The sequence below is a fragment of the Kalmanozyma brasiliensis genome (genome assembly GCF_000497045.1).
Source record: "Kalmanozyma brasiliensis GHG001 unplaced genomic scaffold PSEUBRA_SCAF1, whole genome shotgun sequence".
Lineage (NCBI taxonomy): Eukaryota > Fungi > Basidiomycota > Ustilaginomycetes > Ustilaginales > Kalmanozyma > Kalmanozyma brasiliensis.
In genome coordinates this window covers 1,088,444-1,108,093 of record NW_015961948.1, presented here as the reverse complement: position 1 = coordinate 1,108,093, position 19,650 = coordinate 1,088,444, and the positions used below count along the sequence as shown (strand labels likewise).

At 58.2% G+C, this 19,650-nt stretch overlaps 6 protein-coding genes across 6 annotated transcripts; 3 read left to right on the top strand and 3 right to left on the bottom strand.

Annotated features, from left to right (window-relative positions):
- Window positions 1-540: 540 nt before the first annotated feature.
- PSEUBRA_000433 (uncharacterized protein) lies at window positions 541-3,894 on the bottom strand (the record flags this gene model as incomplete). The annotated part of the gene is made up of 1 exon (XM_016436035.1): window positions 541-3,894. One exon carries the CDS (start codon window positions 3,892-3,894, stop codon window positions 541-543), a length of 3,354 nt encoding a protein of 1,117 aa, XP_016295020.1.
- Window positions 3,895-7,109: 3,215 nt separating this feature from the next.
- On the top strand, window positions 7,110-8,204 carry PSEUBRA_000432 (NADP-dependent oxidoreductase domain protein; the record flags this gene model as incomplete). The annotated part of the gene is made up of 3 exons (XM_016436063.1): window positions 7,110-7,669; window positions 7,769-8,105; window positions 8,181-8,204. 3 exons carry the CDS (start codon window positions 7,110-7,112, stop codon window positions 8,202-8,204), a joined length of 921 nt encoding a protein of 306 aa, XP_016295019.1.
- Window positions 8,205-9,745: 1,541 nt separating this feature from the next.
- Window positions 9,746-13,378, top strand: PSEUBRA_000431 (Peptidase C48, SUMO/Sentrin/Ubl1; the record flags this gene model as incomplete). The annotated part of the gene is made up of 1 exon (XM_016436062.2): window positions 9,746-13,378. One exon carries the CDS (start codon window positions 9,746-9,748, stop codon window positions 13,376-13,378), a length of 3,633 nt encoding a protein of 1,210 aa, XP_016295018.2.
- A 241-nt stretch (window positions 13,379-13,619) lies between these two features.
- Window positions 13,620-15,047, bottom strand: PSEUBRA_000430 (Alcohol dehydrogenase, C-terminal; the record flags this gene model as incomplete). The annotated part of the gene is made up of 1 exon (XM_016436038.1): window positions 13,620-15,047. The coding sequence occupies one exon, from the start codon at window positions 15,045-15,047 to the stop codon at window positions 13,620-13,622; it is 1,428 nt and encodes a 475-aa protein (XP_016295017.1).
- A 1,910-nt stretch (window positions 15,048-16,957) lies between these two features.
- On the top strand, window positions 16,958-18,414 carry PSEUBRA_000429 (Peptidase M43, pregnancy-associated plasma-A; the record flags this gene model as incomplete). Its single annotated transcript, XM_016436054.1, has 2 exons — window positions 16,958-18,138; window positions 18,327-18,414. 2 exons carry the CDS (start codon window positions 16,958-16,960, stop codon window positions 18,412-18,414), a joined length of 1,269 nt encoding a protein of 422 aa, XP_016295016.1.
- A 118-nt stretch (window positions 18,415-18,532) lies between these two features.
- On the bottom strand, window positions 18,533-19,537 carry PSEUBRA_000428 (protein of unknown function DUF1115; the record flags this gene model as incomplete). The annotated part of the gene is made up of 1 exon (XM_016436001.1): window positions 18,533-19,537. The coding sequence occupies one exon, from the start codon at window positions 19,535-19,537 to the stop codon at window positions 18,533-18,535; it is 1,005 nt and encodes a 334-aa protein (XP_016295015.1).
- Between the last annotated feature and the right edge of the window lie 113 nt (window positions 19,538-19,650).

The window sequence follows — 19,650 nt, the reverse complement described above, 5'->3', positions numbered from 1 at the left end:
GACGATCCTCGAAATGCGCATTTCATAGGTGCGTGCGTGTGCTTTTCCCAAAGTCACACGGACAGACAGAACCAAGCAGAAGCTTCGCAGCCGCCGCCGCGCCCTGCCCGTAAATTAGAATTCTCCCCTAAGCAGTCAGGGACCGAGCCAGGGTCCGTGTTGTGTGTTGTGATGGCCAGTTGGAATTTTGCTGGGACGCGCTCCTCCATCATGACTCGAGCTTGCAGTGCTCTTCATACTCTCACTCAAGCTCGACCTCTCAAACTCAAAGTCATCGACGTTCGGACGATCCCTGCAAAGCTCTGGTGCTCAACCACATGTCAAGTCCAATGTGACACTCGAGGCTTCTACTGTACGTGTCCTAATCTTCTGGCGATCGAAATGGTATATTAAAAGGTGCAGTAAGGGCTGATGCAACGGTGACATGGTAGAGAGGAAGCATGGTCGTGAGGTCGTAAAAGTACATGATTGGATGGTAAAACGTGAGAAAAGCCCATGAATGTGTGCGAGGTGATGATGAAAGACGGGAGTGAGAGGCAATCACCAGCCCTTGTGGTGAAAGCTTCCCCACTCTTCGGAATAACGCTTAGGCTTGGGAGCTTGTTCGCGCTCGCTCTGCTCAGCTCGAGGTGTGCCCGTGCTGGTGAGCGGTCGCAGCGCGTTACCATTGAGCACATTGTCTCGACGGTGACCCGACGACGCTGGTTGCGGCTGGTTGATGGGAACCATGGGTGCGCCAAGACCCATCATCCTGGAACGACTCTGGCGCTCCCAAAGCAGGTTCTGGCGGAGCGACTCGGAGAGCTCGTCGCGAAGCATGTTGCGTCGCGTAGTCCTCGGCGTCTGCGGAGCCGCGGCTTCCGGCAGGTTGAGCGAGGAACGAGGGCGTGAGATGGAAACGGGGCCATTCACACTGTGACCAATGTTCTGCATCGAGCCATGGGCCGATGGCAGGCCTTCGCTGTTGGATCGAGAGCCGGAACCAAGCGCATCTCGTTGCACGGTCGATGGCTGCTGGTCCGAGTGGCGAGAGGCAAGCGAGGGAGCCGACTGTCGCGGCTGGCTGTGAGCCAGGTTGACCAACGAGGCGCGCGAAGGGATGGCAAAGTCCCGATCGTCCGGGCTCACTTCGAGACGCAGCGAACGCGACGAGGCCTCGCGGTCTAGCTGCACGTTGGCCTCGGACATGTGACGGCGCGAGTGCGACGGCTCTTGGCCTTGATGCTCCGAAGTAGCAGCCGAGGTCGAATTGCGCTTGGCGTGCACCTTCATGTGGGTGATGGCCTGCAGACGAGCCAAGGCCATGCTGCCGGGTCGACGGAACGAAGAGGCTGCCACGGGCGAATCGGGGCTGCTGGCGCTGCCGTCCGAGTGGTGGCTCCCCTGAGCGACAGCTTGCTCCTCCTGCTGCTTGGCCTTGCCAGCGGTGGAGGAGCGCGTGATGTGCGTGTCGAGCAGAGGAAGGGCGACGGCGCTCTTGCTCGTCTTGAGGCCGGTCAAGCCTGCAATACCGCCTTCGCGGAACGAGCGGGGCGCGTGGCTGGTGCTGTCGTTGCTGTCGCGGTGAGCACGCTGTCGGCGCACCGTTGGAGGCGATCTTGCCGCCTGGGAGATGCTGGAAGGCCTGGATCGCAAGTCGGCGGCGGAAGCATGAGGACGACCGGCGAGCTGACCAGGAGGTGAGTGTTGCTCATCGGGGTGGAAGAGCGAGCTGAGCAGACCACGCACCGGTTGTTCAGGCGGGCTCGGCCCGACAGAGACAGGCTCGGTGGGGGCGAGCAGACGAAGGTCGGCGGCCGACTTGGAGCGAATGGCCTGCTTTTGGAACATGCTCTTGTGTCGCTCCTCCTCGTCGCGCTTGCGACGCTCGGCCTCGGCGGCCTGACGTGCTCGGCGCTCTTGCTCTTCCGCTTCGCTGTCGCTAGCCCACTCGTCGTCGTCGACGTCCTCGTCCTCCTCTACGACTTCGGTGGCCTTGTCGGTAGCGGCAGCCTTAACCGAAGCTCTGTTCGCAGCAGACGAAGCAGGAGCAGCGGGTGCCTTAGCTGTCTGGTCGCCGTCATCGCTGCTCTCGTCTTCGTACTCCTCCGAGTCGGTCTCATCACCGCCCATGGTGAACTTGACGGGCGCCTTCTTTGCCACAGCTGCTGTAGGTGCTTTGGAGGCTTCGGGCTGCGCTGGAACAGGCTTGCGTGCGACATTGTGGGCTGCTGCGGCTTCAGGGGCTGCTCGCGTCATGGCAAGACCCGAGAGCAGATTGTGACGCGAGGCGGGTCGAGCAGTTGCGCCGGCGACGATCTTGTCGGAGCTCTTGCTGTGTTTGGCGCCGCGATGCAGGCCCGATGAAGACTTGGTGCGGTGTCCAGCATGAAGACCAGCAGTCGAGTTTCTTGACTTGATACGAGCTTCGCTGGTGCGGCGAGATCCAGCACCGGCAGCTGACGAACGGTGTGATGCCTGCGTGGAAGCACTAGAAGCAGAATCGGAGCGAACCATACCGATGGTTGGGCGAGCCTCCTGGTGCTGTTGGTATTCGGCGGTCACCTCTTCTGCTTTGTTTGATGCGGTTTGCTGCTGGATCTGGGCTTTCTGCTTGATGGCGGATGCGGCAGGAGTCGGCTCGGGAAGCCCCTGAGGGGGAAGCATGGTCAGCTTAGACGAGGACTGCTCGTCGTCGTTGTTGCGGTTTCCATGGCTAGCTGTTGCAGCTGAAGCCTCCTTTCGATCTTCCGTTGCTGCGCCTGAGAGCATGGTCTGCGAGCCTCGTCTTGAGATGGCGCCGATGGTAGGCGCCAGAGCTACGGGAATCTTGGTGGGAGAGGCAGGGCCACGCGTTTCAGGTGCATCGCAGTGCTGCTCGATAGGTCGAGACGGCGACGAAGCACCTGGCTGGAGGGCGCTGCGCAAGTGAGAAGCAAAGGCTGCCTGAGACGCGCTGAAGCTCTGAATGGGGCTCAGCTCTGCAGGTGCGCTGTTACGTTCGGCATCGTCGCCAATGCCGTTGTGGCGATGGCGAGGAGCGTCGAGAGCACCGGTGCTGGCGTTCATGTGTGCATCGAGCTGGGGCATGCTGCCCTGCTTGCCACGAAGCGAAGCAAAGTTGTCGGCGCGACCGGTGAGAACAAGGCTCTCGAGGGCTGCCTGGAAGCTGAGGGGACGTCGACGCGACGATCCGTCCTGGTTGCGCTGCTTGACGCGAGCTTTGCTGCCGAAAGCAGAAGAGGACGAGATCCCACGCCTGCGCCTGAGTGCGTCGGCATCCACATCGGTGAGGTTGGCTCGACGTGATGATGCGGTCATGGCTCGGCTCGTTCGTTCTGCGATGGCGTCTGCGATCCTCTGCGACTGACTTGTGCGCGCAGAGACAGACGAAGATGCGGAAGGCCCAACGGTGGCTGTGCTGGAGGAAGACGGAGTGGAAGGCCTGCTGGTGCGATCGAGTCTGACTCTCCTCTTGACAGGAGTGGAGGCAGGGGTGGATGGAGCGGGTGCTGCGCTGGAAGAGCCAACGCCTTGGTCGCTGTCGGTCGAGTATTCGGAGTCGTTGCCATCCTCGGGATCGGAGAGCGCATCCACCGAGGGAGCGACGGTAGTGGAGGATAGACGAACGGGACGATAGCTGCCGGTGATGCTGTTGGCTCGACTGATGAGGGGTGTGTCGAGTGGAGTGAAGTCTGTGAGATCCGAGAGCGAAGTGTCTGCTGGAAGGATGTGAGCCTCGCGGAACCACAGACGCCATGAAAGGTTCTCGAGACGACGACCTGATTCGAGCGACTCTGCGCATTTGGTGAAGACATTCCAGAGGTTGGCAAGCTGATCGAGGTTCAGGTCGTTCATTTTGAGCACGTTGTCCATGGACAGAGCCAGGACGGGGTCGGTAAGAGTTGTGGGCATGCTGTCGGCTGCGTGGGGCTGCGCCAGCACGGGCAAGGCGGGAGCGTGATGGGTTGAGGGAGACAAAAGATGGATGGAGGCACCCTCGTGCATATTACAGTGTGCAATAGGCCATTCCTAGGCTGCTGACGATGGCGCACTGAAGATGTCGAAGATTGGCTGAACTGACTGCGGTTGAGCAAGTTGCAAGATGCACCTGCAGATAGATTGAGCGATTCGAGTGAAAGCCGTCGACGGCGTGCGCAGTGGTTCCGAGTATGGATGATGGTGAGGATGAGAGGAAAGAGATGGTGAATGCGGGGTGAGGACAAGCGAGAGGGAGGGATGGATGGCAGGGCGAGCCAGCACGAGGAGCAAGGGTTGGCATTGGTGTCTGTCAGTTGCGCGTTTTGCCAGGTTGCGGATCAGCTAAGTCAAGTCGAGAGAGCGAGGCTCAGCCAACCGGCAAAAGCGCAAAAAGAGAAAGGCGAAAAAGGAGCGTGAGATCTCATCAAACCGGCTTAACTCGTGTCAAAAAAGGATCACCCAACAGCGCCACAGCCCCGAAAAGAAATTTAAAACAAGGAGAAACCACCTGAAATGGAACAGGTTCATCCGGCAGTGGGCCACTGGCTTAACCCGACGCGCTCACGGTTGAAGCGCGGCTCGTCAGACATCCTCGCTTTCGGTCCTTGCTCGGCAGCTTCTCTTTTCATTTCCAGTTGCTCAGCTTCCCTCGTGGCTCACATTCTTTCGTTGAATTGACACAAGAGTGCATATACACAACTGATGAAGGCGGGCACTATAAAACTAAGCCCAAGTGAAAAGGTATTCTGGATGCTTGGATGCTGTCGGCGTGCAAATGAGCCGATGGACATGGTGAAAGCGGGAGCAAGCGAGCGAGGGTCGGGTAGAGTTGTGCTGGCGGGCGAGCGACCAAGGCGAAAGGGCAATTGCGGGGGCCGAGCTCAGGAACGGTGAGGACCGACCAACCTCATGACCTCGAGAGGGTGTCACACACCAAAACGCCGGTCAAGCCAGACGGGACGCCCTCCAACTGCTCTCGGAAATCTCCATTTGGAACGCTTTGTGGCTTGATCCGCTCCCTTTTGTGTGACACATTCGACGCGACCGAAATCGCCACGAGACATCGACAGACAATGCTGCCCGTCCCACTCGATCATTCATCACAATCGCAGAGCGTGGCCTAGGATGGACCTCTGTCTGCTCGAGTAGCAGCATGAGCTACCTTCCTTCAAGAGGGAGGAAATGCGTGGACGAACCAGTGGCAATGAATGGCCACAAAGCCAGCCGCCCGTGTTTGCCGGGCGGCGAGGTGACCGGACCGGTCTGACGCGTGTCGATTCAAACACCGACCGTGGAAAAGCATCCGCCGCGCTCGTCCATCTCTGTCCCGTCGAGCGGATCATACCGCTCCGCTGTATACAAGCGTCTGAGATAAGGTTGGCGTTGCCCCGCAACATCCACGATACAGTTCTGATCAGGTTGCCTCTTGTGGGACACCTCCATCATCCGAGGTGGCCATGCTGGCATCACATCTGATCTGCTGCAGTGTTTGATGTGGCGCGTCGGCATAAAGATTAGAAATGCGTGCCAATGGCGTGGCTCGGTGCTCGCTCGGTGCTCGGTCCTTTGGCGCGCTCACTGCTCGGCCGCCATTGTCGCCGCGGGTCCATGCCCTTTTCTTTCGTCCGGAGCTCGAGAACGACGCGTGTGGGTGAGAGCCATGTCATTCTTCAAGGCTGCGCGAGCCCACACCGTGTCGCCAGCTGACCATGCCAGCGTCTACCGTCAGCCGGTCGATCGACCAAATGTATGTGTCATAGCTCGTCTGCTCAGAAATGTGGCACCACATGCCCACGACTCTGATGCTGACCGTCACAGGACCGAGAGCATATCTCCTCGAGATCGCCGGAGAGCTGAAGGAAAGGGTGACGACTGATCATCAGACGCGGCGTTCATGCGCGGCACCAACGCCAGGTCATGGCCAGTGACGCCAGGGTCGACGACGTCAATGACCTAAATTCAGCCCCAGATTACCGCTCGCTTGCAAGCGGATCGCCGTCCGTGATCAAGTGAAAAGGCCATCAAACTCAAAATGGCTAGCCGAGCCATGGCAGATGCGCATGCCGCTGTCCCTTCCTGACATCATCATCGCATCTAGACGACCTTGGTGAGCACAAGAGACGGCGAGCGAGGTACGGTGCCCCGGATGATCAGCCATAGACGGAAGGAGTCAACGGATCCTTGCAGCGAACAGATTGCCGCAGGACCGACAACTCGAGCGTGGTGACCTGTCATAAGCCAACCCCACATTGCAGAAGCGTCATCCCCCGCAATTCCAGGGCGCAGCTTCGCTTAGCCCAATTTCCAGCTCAGGCTCCAGCTTTCACGATTCCGCATCCTCCCGACCTTCTCTGGGTCAATCACGCTTCCATCTCGAGGCTCGTCACGATAGACTTTTCACGCTTCTTGACATCATGATCGACATGGGAGCCGTGATGTCCGATGGGCGTGCGGAAGTCTTTCATCGCTGGCTTGGCCTGCGTGATGAAGCTTCAACCAGGTCGTTCTGTCGCCTAATACGGACACGGTTCCTCTGAAGTCGGACATTGCTGGACCAATTGTGCCTCTCAACTAGACCCGATCTTGTTTGGCTCACGACGTCAATGTGACTCGGCTCATATGGTAGCCAAGCCGAGCATAGCGACTCGGAATCAGCCGCTCAATGCGGACTTGGCACGCAACAGTCTCGTGACCAATCTGAAGAAGCGGATCGCCGATTCACGGATTTTCAACAACGCGTTGTCTCGATAAGAGATGCCGCATTTCCAAACCCGTCGGTCCGATGGCGCGAAGGGCCTCAAGTTTAAGGTTGCGCTCGGCGAGACGACGGCAACCAAGCTTCTCAGAATGCGCAGTGTCCACGTCAACGCAAACCTTCACGTCGGAGAAACCTGCGCAGCAACAGCAAGTTCGCACATCTGCGCTGCCGTCTGTTCTCGACGCAAATGATCGAACATGAGGAGTTGAGGCAAGCACATCCTGCACGGGCGGTGAGCCAAGTGACTGCACGAAGAATCTCCAACGTCTCGTCAAATTCTTCTCAGTCGCTTCCGACCTCGACTTGTTGCCCCTTCTCCTCCTCCCCTCTTTCTTACCACCACCACCTCATCGAAGATTCATCCGACTCACAAGGCACACATCTGCCCATCATGTCGCAATACCCCTCCACTGCACCCGGCCAAACGACCTTCAAGCTCAACACCGGAGCTGAAATCCCGGTTGTCGGTCTCGGTACGTGGCAATCTCCGGCGGATGAGGTCACCAAGGCGGTCGAGAGCGCCATCAAGTCCGGCTACCGTCACATTGACGCAGCCTGGATCTACGGTCAAGAAGCTGCCGTTGGAAAGGGGATCAAGGCCTCTGGTGTCCCACGATCCGAGCTCTTCATCACCACCAAGATTTGGTGCACCTACCACAGGCAGCCCGAGGCTTGTCTCGACGAGTCTCTCAAGAACCTCGGACTGGACTATGTCGACTTGCTCCTCATTCACTGGCCTGTTCCACTCGAGAAGCGAGGCGATGAGAAGATCCCTCTCAACGAGGATGGCTCGCGTGCCATCGACCGCGATTGGAGCCCTGAGCAGACCTGGGAGCTCATGGAGAAGATTCCTGCCACCGGCAAGGCTAAGGCGATCGGTGTCTCCAACTGGAGCGTGCCTTACCTCGAGAAGCTCTTGAGCAAAGCAAAGATTGTTCCCGCAACCAACCAGTAAGTACTTAAGATGCAAAGGCTCCCTTATTGACGATGGAAGCAAGCTAGCTTGCTGACCCCAATTTTCTGCCCCTCTTTGCATGTGCCGCTCTGCAGGGTCGAGTTGCACCCCTTCTTGCCCCAGCACGAATTGGTCAAGTTCTGCCAGTCTAAGGGCATTGTCATGCAGGCCTACTCGCCTCTCGGTTCCTCGGGTGGACCCGTTCTCCAGGACTCGCTCGTCCAATCGATCGCCAAAGCGCACAACGCCGACCCTGCTCAGGTGGTCATCTCGTGGGCAGCTCAAAGAGGTGTCGTTGCTCTGCCAAAGAGTGTCACGCCCAGCCGAATCGAGACCAACAGGAAGCTCATTGAGCTCTCGGACGACGAGATGCTCCAGCTCAACGAGCTGCACAAGCAGGATGGTAAGGCTGTCCGCCTTGTCAAGCCCAACGTGAGTTCCATCCACTGACAGTTTTCTTGAACTGACTCGATGCTGACTACCGCTGTCTCTTTTGCTATCGTTCAGTGGGGCGTCGACCTCGGATGGTGATTCTGATGCCGTCATCTCGGCAGAAGCATAGCATTTCTATCGCATCTCGCAGCTCCGTTTTCACATCATCAATACAGACGTGTGGTGACAGACAGATACCACAGACATTGCTGTGTAGAGACAAGGCTTGTGAACATCCCCTCGGTCAGACCATAGATGTGCACGGGAAAGTCCTGAGCACCTGATAGCGAGGAGCGGAGTGCTGTTGCTGGCGCTGCGCTTTAAGCTGTCAGCGTTGCATGTGGAGGCGTGACCGCAAAGAGCGCGGCTGAGTAGGAAATTTTTGCGTGATTCCAGGACATCAGCGGCAAGGCAAGGCAAGCTCATCCGTCCCTCAAGAGCGATCAGCAAGGTGAAGCTGAAGGTATGGTAGCGTTGACATGCTTCGTTGGGCTGAGTGACCAGCGGCACGTAGTACGCTTCGTACAAACGGATGTGCGGATGTGACAGGTTGGCAATGCGGGACAATTTGAGCGGGCGCGAAATTAGGGTTCATGGGCTGAGCCATGCCAAGCGAGAAGTCACACACCACCGCGAGTCGGGTTTGAGTTGGAGAGCAACACTTTTTCTCGAAGCTCGACTGAGCACCAACAGCAAATCACAATCACACACCCATTGCAGATGCTTTCCGCTCCTCCTCACCACCTTCGACGTACACATCGGCCCTTGACTCAGCACCACCTTAAGTGATCAGTCGGCGCCCACTTCGCCATCAACCACGCGTCGGCGCCAAGACAACCAAGCTTGAGTCTGGTCAGAAGCGGCTGCGGGATCCTCTTGACGCGCACCACCATCTCAACTCGCTCCTCTTCCTCTACCACCACCTCTTTCCGCATCAACTTGTCCGCAGCATACGATCAAGCTCGGACCGCTAAGCTTGTCACGCAGTCAAGCTTGCCATCGCACACCAGACGTCCCCTTCCCGCTTGTTACCGCCAGCAAAAGCACCAGCTACACGCCTGGTCGAGACGTCCGCATGCATCCCGCACCGCCATCCCCCAGCATCATCCGACTCTTCACAGCGCTTTCCGCAAGCTGAGCTGGTCAACCGCGCATTCTTCTCGCCTCGAAACCCCAGCATGAATGGTAGGGTCCTTGGCTCGACACCGGATCAGCGGAAGACGATGAACCGCTTTCATGGCCTACGCGCCTCTCCAGAGGTTATTCCGAAGCGGAAGGTCACACCCATATCAGTATCAAAGGACGGCGATATATATCGGGAGCCCTCATCGTCCCGCAGTCAAAGCCAGAATGGAGGGAGACGTCCACCGACGCAACGATCCAATGGTATCCCCAAGCACCCCGCTCAATTTATGGATACGCTTCAACAAGACGGGTTCGATGCGGGATCGTCGAGGTTCGAAGTCGTTGAGACCGCGCGGCGCACTGGCTCTCACTCATCAAAATCAAAGCATCCGTTCTTACCGACAACCTCGCGGCGGGAAACATTTGTGGACGGGACTTTCCAGCTCAAGGACGACAGACCCGGGCGCAGCGCGCCCAGACACGGCAAAGCACCGGCTCAGGACGAGCCGCCGCGTATGACCCGCTCCAACTCTAGGCGGAAAGCATCGATGGACGATGTCATCCACCTCGACGGAGACGACGATGACGATGACATCCAAATACTCAGCCCTCGAGAGTCCAGCAGCCGTCGAGATTCCAGCAGCCGCGAGATCGAGCGTATCATCAAAGACATGCCAACCTCCTCTGCTCTAGAGCGAAAAGCGGAGCGGACCAGACGCGAGGCAGAAGAGTCGGTACATAGGGAGCTCAGAGCCGCCGCTCCCAACATGTTCTACGCTCGCACACACCGAGCATCCGGATCAGGCCTCCGAACACAACGACCCCAAGGGCCCATTCAGCTCGAAGAGCCTAACGATCGACGCAGGCCCAATGCGAGATCTGCAATCCTTGTGGCGGATAGTCCTGAACCTGACGTCGAGGTCACGCCACCGTCCAAGCCCAAGCGCAAAGCGGAAACCAAGCCGCGAGGCAAAATGGTCGAACGCATGAAGGCAAAACCGCGCTCGCCTGTGGCACAGGACGCCACGGACCACCTTCCCGCACGCGGCGGCGCTTCAAAGATTGCGCCATCTCCGTCCTCCCCTCCGCAGCCGACGAGGTCCAGTCAGGAGGTAGGCTCTTCTCAGAACGCATCGGGAATCAAAGGCACTTCTGGCGCGAACAAACGCGCGCGCACCGACGCTGGACCGTCTGCGATAAAGGAAAGCATCGACTTTGAGGAGCAGTCCGGACAGCCTCTTAAGGTGCCGCTGAAAGCCATTGTCATATCCGACATCTGGCGATCGCGAGACACAGACAATGCCACGGTCTTGTTCCAGAAACACGCATTCACTTTCGGCGTCGATCCAGACAAAATGATCAAGATCCAGTTCAGCGATCTTCGAAAGGCCCATCTCAGCAAGCAAGACGTCAACGAATGCGGAGTCTTGTGCTTCTCTCTGAAGTATGGATCGGACGGCGCCAAGCTGATGCAGGACAAGTTCCGCGACTTCGACCCCTCCGCTTCAGGCGGTGCCGACGAGATTTACCTGATCGCACAGCACAGTGTGCCAGCAGAGCTGCTTGCTTACAAGAAAGCGGCCCAGATGGTCAGAGCAAGTCTCGAGCGTGTGCTGGACAAGAGCCATATTCATTGGCTGAACGAGGCCAGTGCCAAGACAAAAGTCGGCACTGTCGACCGCGTCAAGCAAGCCGACTGGCCGAAGCCTTCAAAGACGACCCCGCGTCGTACACTGATCTTTCCCGGTGCAGGTCGCTTGCCCGATACTCAAGCACGCCGCGAAACGCCTCGATCGAGCTTCTATGATCCTCCACGGGCATCGAGGACAAAGACTTTCGATATCCAACCTGCGTCACCCAAGGCTGCCGCCCCAGTGTCAATCGATATCGACATGACAGATGCCTTTGCTTCCTCCAAATCGCCAACACTGCCAAGCCTTAAGGTCCCGAAGCAGTACAAAGCGAGCCCCGCTCCTGCTCCTGCTCCAAAGGTGGAGATCCGCAGACCGCGGGCCTCGTCTGACGGCGTCATCCTGGAATATCCATTTGACCGAGGAATGCCGCTGCGAGGCGAGGATTTCGACCGACTGCTCGACGAGGGGTTCCTGAACGACTTCAATATCGAGTTTGGCACCACACAGATCCAGGAGCAGATCCGCAAAAGGGACCCGGCGTTGGCAGACAGCATCCACTTCTTCAACACGTTCTTTGCGACAGTGCTACGAGAAAGCTCGGTCGAACACAGCTACCCACGGCTGCGAAGGTGGGTCAAGGGAGATCTGTTCTCTAAGAAGTACATTGTCATTCCGGTGAACGAGAATTATCACTGGTACCTGGCCATCATTGTCAACCCAGGCTATCTCCTGTCGGACCACGTCAAAGACAGCGTCAGCGAGCAAGACAAGGAGGAAGTGGCTTCAGCGCTGGCGATTCCACCCAAGGCCCGAACACCACCAGTGGCTTTGCCTGAAGGCGTCGTCGACGTCGTCGAGCCTGAGCAACCACGGGAAGCGAATGCTCCTGGCAGCTCAGAGCCACTCACGCCACCTCTGCCGCCACTGCATCTACCTCTATCGTCGAAAGCATCTGCTTCGCTGCCCGCTGCCATCGATGTGGACGGCAGATCACGGGGCGACACTCCACCCAAAGCGAAAGCAGAACCCGCAAGCTTGGACCACACTTTCATCATTACGCTTGACAGCCTCGGACAGAAACATATCAAGCTGAGCAACAAGCTCTACGAGTATCTCTGGCGCGAAGCCTGGGACAAGAAAAAACCTCTCGCCTCGAGGACCGCATTCCAATCTGGCGACGAGAAACCAAAGCTGACTACAGCCAAGGAGAGCGAGCAGCCTGGAACACCACCGACAATGGTAGCCGACCCGCCTGCCGCAAACACCAACGGCGAACAGCCTTCGAACCAGAAGACAGGCGGCCCGAAAGACTCAGCAGACGAGTCCAGCGAGGATGGCAACGACGTAGGCAACGGCGTCCGAGTGCTGCAGGTGCAGGACGCACGACGCCAGCCCGCACACGCCACATCCAAATCGTCAGAAGCGGAAGCCTGGGCCAAGACCTTGCCCAAACCTGTCTACATCTCTGCACAGGTTCCCGAGCAGCCTAACTTCTGCGACTGTGGCGTCTACCTGCTGCACTACATCGACCGCTTCTTCCGCGAGCCGGACGATCTCCTCAAACTCGTGGTGGAAGCCAAGAACGAGATCACCGACGTGGGCAAGTCGGGGCCGTCGGCGAGACAGCAGGTAAAGGACGATGTCAAGAGGCGGGTTGCGGCGGCATGGGAAGCCGGCGAGGTCAGCTCCAAGCGAGCCTACTGGCGCACCAAGCTGGTCGAGCTTTCGGAAGAATGGCAAGCGTATAAGAAAGCGAAGAAGGAGGGCGCAAATCAGGTCGAGACAAGCAAGCCCAAGGTCGATGGCGATGAACAGCACGAGCCAAACGGTGCGTCCCAGCAGAGGCCGGCACAGCCAACAAACGGGGAGTCGGACGTGCTAATGGCGGATGCGCAGCAAGAGAACACAGCCGATGAAGTCCCAGGCCTAGACCTATGCGACATGTCATCGTTCGAGAGGACTCTGCACGCCGTGGAGCGGGGAAACGCATCGATCGACGACATCGAGCGTTCCGTCAGCGACTGCGTTCTTGGAAAGGATCCGGTCGCCAACCGCCAGGACGACGAGATCATCGCGCAAGCTCTAGCCAAAGGGAAAGCCTCGGCGTATCGAGGGCAAAGTCAAGAGGCTAGCAACGGTGATCAAGAGGGAGGCGGACCTCAGGACGCCACGGCACAATGGCATTTCAACTTCAGGGAGACTTCTCCGCTCCACACGGCGTCATCCGTGACCGAGACTCCTGATGCAGACACCGAGCCTGCTGCTGCCAAGCAAACGGAGGCCGACCCAGTATCGCCCACGCTCTCGGCGTCGTCTGCGGCCTCGCCCCGCCTCGATCGTCAGCAGAGGCAATCGCAAGAGGAAGAGCCGCAGCAGGCACCGACCACACCCCCGTCCTTCGGCGCATCAATAATGCTACGTAGCCCGTCCAGTTGGTTTCCTTCCCTCCCTTCGTTCGGCAGAAGGAACAGCCGCTCGAGAAGCCGATCGGGAGAAGCCTCACCCGAGATGTGATCCTTCCGTCTGAGCAGGGCCATGGTCATTGTTTCCACTCAGTGAACCTCTACCATCACTTACAGCATCCGCAACACCTTCGCACCCATGCTCGGTCTCAGTATCGGTCAACGCATCACACCATCGGGCCATCATCCATCTCGAGGACGACTGTATTGAATCTATACGAAACCCGAATGTACACATGTGAGAGAGCGAGAAGAGAGTGACTTGCGAGCGCCGAATCCTGAGCATTTTGTGATCAAGGCTCATCATCGGTGATGAAGACCTTAACCACACCCCTGCCAGTCTCGGCGTCCTTTCCGTTGGCGAGCGTCTCGAATGCCTTGACGGCGTGCTTCAACGGGTATGCGTGGGAAACGAGGTTTTCGATGCCGCCCATCTTCCTACCGGCGCCCTGACCCTCGACGTCATCCGCTTGGTCGGCGGCGTTGGCCTGGGCGTGAAGTCCACCGCCGGCAGCGCGCAGCGTTCCACCCGCCAGGAGGCCGAGGGCGATCGGGTAGGTATTCGCGTACCTGAAGACGCCGATGATATCCACTTCGCGGAGGGATGCATTGCCGATGGGAAGGGTTTGGACGGGATTGCCCATGCCGATGAGGACGACTTTGCCTCCTGCCTTGGTGGCAAAGATGCCGGTCTGGACGCAGGAGGGGACGCCGGTGCATTCGAAGACGACGTCGAAGCCTTCCGAGGAGAGGTCGAGGGGGGCGGGTTGGGTGGCGAAGCCGGTCGTAGTGCCTGCGGCGCCGGAGGAAGTCGAGAGGGCTTGAAGCAGCGACCCAGCGGACGTCTGGGCTGCGCTGATGGCAGCTTTGTCCTCGGCCGTGCGGCGGGCACGAGCATCACTCTCTTCCACCGCCGCAGGAGGTGCACCACGCGGCAGGAGGTAGGTAGCATCAGCCCACCCGTTGGCAGCAGCAAACGCCAGCCTACCCTCATCGATGTCCACCGCCGCAACGAAACTCGCACCGCTCGCCTTAGCCGCCGCACATGCCAACAACCCCACCGCCCCCGCGCCATACACCAAGACACTCTGTCCCGGCTGCAACGCACTCCGTCGAATCCCCTGCAACACGACGCTCAGCGGCTCGCACAACGCTGCACTGGTGAGACTCACGTTGGCCGGCAACTTGTGCACGAGCCAAGAGGGCCAGTTCATGTACTTCTGCAGCGTACCGTCCAAGTGGGGGTGGGTCTTGGCGGAAGAGGCGAAACGCATCTGCTTGCAAAGGTTGTAGCGACCATCGCGGCATTTCGGGCAGGAACCGCAGAAGCGACCGGCTTCGATGGCAACCCGGTCGCCGACCGAGAGAGAGGCCGAGGCAGGGACGTTGGGTCCCAGAGCGACGATCTCGCCCGCAGACTCGTGACCGAGACACATGGAGTGCTGGAGTGCAAAGTCGCCGTTGCGGCCGTGGAGGTAGTAGTGCAGGTCGGAGCCGCAGAGACCGGTGGCACGGACGCGAATCTGGACTTCATCGCCGGTGGGAGGGGTGTAGGTGCGCTCCTCGATGCGAAGGTCCTTGGCACCGTGAAGGGCGGCGCACGTGTTGGGGCCGAACGAGGACGAGGAGGCGGGGGTTGTGGTGGTGCCGTTCATGGTGCCGTTCTTGACGACAGGTGCAGAGACCTGGTCGGCGGGTGCTGTGACTGCGATGGGTGCCATTGTGTCGTTGAAGTAGAAGGGATAGAGACGAAGGTAGGGAGGAGGGAGATGGGAGAAGGGAAGGAAGGTGGAGTGTTAGCAAGCCTGATGATATGAATGAGAGGACGCCGGCAAGATTAGGCTTGGACCGCTCCGGTGGCTTTAGGCAAATACAGGCGGCAAGAGCTGGTGGGCGAAGCGGGGGAACGAACGAGGCGCGCAGAGGTGGAGAGCCACGGTGGGAAGGGGGGAGTGCAAAGGGAGGGCGAGGCGACGAGAAGGGTCGTAGGACGCTGCGGTGCGCTTCGGACCGACTCTGCGAATGAAGTCACGGATGCAGCTACATTGGTTCGACCCTGATTCCAGAAGCGAGTTTCTGAAGTCTATCCGCTCTGAAGCGATCCCGAGACTTACCAAAGACGAAGATTGACGAGCACCGTGAAACCGGAGACTGGTCCGGGTGTGGGTAAGAATGAGAAAACGATGATGATGGCACCAAGGTGAGATGCTTCCACGAACCTAGCGCGTTGTTGCGGGGAAGACTCAAAGACCAGGATTGCTTTCGAAGTGGCCGCTCTCGCCAGTCCAGACTTTGGAAAGAGTGTCGTTCGCACAGTTCGACCTTCGGCCCTGTCAGGCGAGAGCGCCGGGGAGAGGGCCTAAAACCGGAAAGGCAAGGGGCTGTCAACGTGGGGCCCTCCAACCGGAGGGAAAAGAGAGCGCGCAGGGTGCTTCTGCCGCTGCTGCCCGCGGGCCTGGTCTTGCGGGGCAGCAACACGGCGACTGGCCGGTGCGGTCAATTGACGGTCTCCATCCCAGAAACAAACAAAATTTCGAACACGCCGGACCGACCTTCCGGAGCGGGTTGGCCTGCAATTTCGCAGTCGAGAAACGGACGATCAAACATCCCTTGGATTTTACGCCAGATCCTTCCCGATGGTCGAGATTCATGATTCGACTGCGTAGCAGACATGTCACTTTGTGCACAGCTTGCCCCTCTCCTTCCAAGCGGGTGGGGCGGGGCTGTGCCAATCTTGCTACCGGCTCCGTGCGATCTTGAAGCATGTCGCTGGAGCAGATTGGCCTTTCGCTTCTGCAACAATGTTTCCTCCTCGTGTTGCGACTCGATGATGCAAGTCGACCGCTCGCCGCGGACGACACCGACCGATCCAGATGTCAAGCTCGAAGCCTTGAGCTGGTGTCATGAGAATCTTCAGGACCATAAGCTTAAAGCTTCATCTGAGCGCTGTCGAATCTACAAGTAAGCTCCTCGTCTTTGACCCAATCGACGCCGCTCTTAGAATGCAAGCCGATGGTCGGATAATCTTGCAAGCTCTTTCTACCCTTGAGATCTGCTCGAATGGTAAGAGCTGCCTTTGTTCACGAACTCTGTAGGATCCTTTGGCTTAGAGAAACAATCTCACTTCGCCCCTCAAGCATTGAGTCAAAGTGTGACTGCACTGCCATCTCGTTCTACCCTCGCAGTATCCTATCACGACCACATAGCATTTCAAAAAGGGCACTTCACACTTCGCTCCGCACTACACTCAAGCTTCTGCCTTCGATCTCTGCAGCATGGCCTCGCTTGAATGATATCGGTATCATGGCTCGGCGGTCGAGCCCGAGGAGCACTCCATCTCCATGCCTGCCACGTCTAGCTAGCTAGAAGCCTCGACGACAAGTTTACGCATGTCGCCATGCACGGTCGTTGAGCAGAGCTTTTCCTGCAGACCAGTCTGTGGCACCCTTTCGGCCTAGTTGGCTTCTCTCTCTTCATGGAGCTGGCAGCTAGAGTCGACACCCCAAGCTCGGCATAAATAGACAAGTGGGAAGCTGATCGACATTGGACTGGCATCGCAACGATCCTCTCCCGCCCGAAGAGACCCACCTGGGCGATCTAGCATACGTACCCTAGACGGTAGACTGTAGAGATGTGGTCCCCGAAACAGCTTGCTTCGACTATCCTTCTGGTCCTTCTCGCGCTGCAGATCCATCAGCACGTGCTCGGTACTGATCTCGTCTTTGCTCGACCCGTCGAAGCCAACAAGACGAATCCCACCCTAGATGACCTTCTCACTCAGTCTGAGACCATCTCGCGTTGCGGTGAAGAGGTCAAAGATCCCCCCATCCATTCGGAAAGCGTCCTGCAGGCTCTCAGTGTTCTGAACAGCCAGCAGGACATTCAGCCCTCCCAGCCTGTTAGGATTATCTCTCATCCCGGAAAAGATCCTGTCAAGCAGGATTCCGAGAATGATCACAGCGATAAAGGGCCTATCCAGGCTCGCAACGATCAAGGTCCGACGAACGAGGAGGGTGCCAAGCACAAGAGCACCGAAGCCCTCGAATCGACGCTGCAAGCCCTTCAAGTCCCTCGAACTCGCTTCTGTGCTCAGCCTGATAACACCAACCACACTATGGACGAGATTGCCGAGACCCTGGTCAAGAAGGAGCGCAAGCGTCTGGCCCATATTCGCCAGGAGCGCCTTTCCAGTGCCTCGGCCAATCATATCGAATTTCCCTTCCTGACCGACGCCGATATCATCGCTGAAGCGACCAAGACGGTTCAAGTGGTGTGGCACGTCATCCACTCGGGCTCGACCGGAAACCTCTCGCGCGCCACGATCAATGCTCAGATGGACTCGTTCAGCTCGGACTATAAGTCCTTCGGCTTCACCTTCAATCTCAACGCCACGGATCGAGTCAACAACGCGCAGTGGTTCCGTAACGTAGCTCCCGACAACGCTCAGCAGACAGCTATGAAAGCCGCGCTTCGACAGGGCGACGCAAAGGTGCTCAACCTCTACAGCGTCGATTTCTCCAACGGTCTGTTGGGATACAGCACCTTCCCCTGGATGGTTCAAAACAATCTCCTTGACGACGGCGTGGTGTTTCAGTACAGCAGCGTGCCAGGTGGAAGCGAGACGGGGTACAACTTGGGCAAGACGTTGACGCACGAAGTGGGGCATTGGTTGGGCCTGTATCACGTTTTTCAGGGTGGATGCTCCGCACCTGGTGATTATGTCGATGATACTCCGCCGCAGAGCATAGCTACCAGTGGATGTCCGACCGGTCAGGATAGCTGCAGAGGCGGAGGTGTCGACTCGATCCACAAGTGAGTATTGCCGCAGCTGCCGCCACGTGAGAAGACGCCGCTGACCGCTCTTTAATGCCCGTTCCATCTGGACATCTTCCGTCGTCTCGTCTCTTTGCAGCTATATGGAGTAAGTATGCATGCAGATGTTTTGCGAAGTCATCGACGAAGCATCCGGACTGATCACGGTTCCTTTTTGCTTGCTGCAGCTACTCGACCGATGCTTGCCTCACAGAGTTCACCGAGGGACAAGCCGTTCGCATGGCCGCACTCACCGCAGAATATCGCGGTCTGTAGATCTATCGCATCACGCAGCTGCTTTTGAGCATTTCGTCCCGCTTTCTTTGCCGTACAAGTACAATGTTTCCCGTTCCGATCAACCTACCCTTTCGGCGAGATGATCGTTTTCTCTCGGTCACCCGCTGATATGAATGCCAAGAACAGTCTCGATCTCGTCTTCAGCTAGTCCACATTCCTTGAGACGTGTGACCAGCTCGCCGAGATTCTCTATCATCTGACATCCTGTGCGGACCTTGCCCTCTCCTCCCTTGTCCGCAAACGCATTGTCAGGGTGCCCCTTTGCGAGCGCACACGACAGCAGTGCCTGCTCCATCGGGCTGCGTCTTCCGCTCTCCTTATGCTGCCACTGTTCTCCAGTCCAATTCCATGCCGTCTGCACGCGCAGCTGGATAGCGTGCCACTGCAACCCCTTGACTCGCCTCACCATCTCGTCGACCGCAGACGTCTCGCCTTCGAAGCATAGGTAGCCAGGGTAGCCGACACGCACGATGCCCCAGATGCCGAGTTCGGGACACCAATTGTTGAAGTCCTTGAGCTTCGAGGGTGCTTTGAGGTGATGTGACCAGAAGAGCGCGCGTGACAACTCGATGTGCTTCGGCGCTGCCTGCGATGGTTTGGATGGCCGGGCTTCCGAGGAGGCCTTGTCGAGGGTCTCGGCCTGAGACTGGTCGGGCAGGTCGGCAACGAGCGTCTGAGTGGTCGTGAGCAGATCAAAGAGGAAGAGCGACTCGATGCCGTCTTGCTGCCATTCTTTCGAGCGTATCTGCAAGGCCGTTTTGATCTTCGCTGCTTCCTCAGGCGAAAGGGTTGGTGCTGAAACGTCGACCGTCGCTTTTTGCTCCTTGCCGTCGTCCTGAGACTGCGACAGAAGAGCGAATGACAGGCTGAACCCTTTTGCCACCTGAAGCTTGCCCGCCAGACCCGCCACCTTGGACCTTGGCATCGAAGTAGGATCCTGAACGAACTGCTGCCATCCCTCTCGTTCCGATTCGCTTGCTCCATCCCACGCCCACTCGCCCTCGGAGCACGATTGGATCACCATGTCAAGGTCCTGCGCCACATCGTCGAGAGACGCGTACCGCAGCGTCAGCAGCGGCGATGCCACCGAGGACGAGACCATTACATGTGTGAACAGGAGCCCTCTGCCTCGAATCAGAAGCGGATATGATGATGTTGTCTAAAAGATGGTGAGATGCCACGGTCTGTCCAAGAATCTCCACTTCATGGACTTGC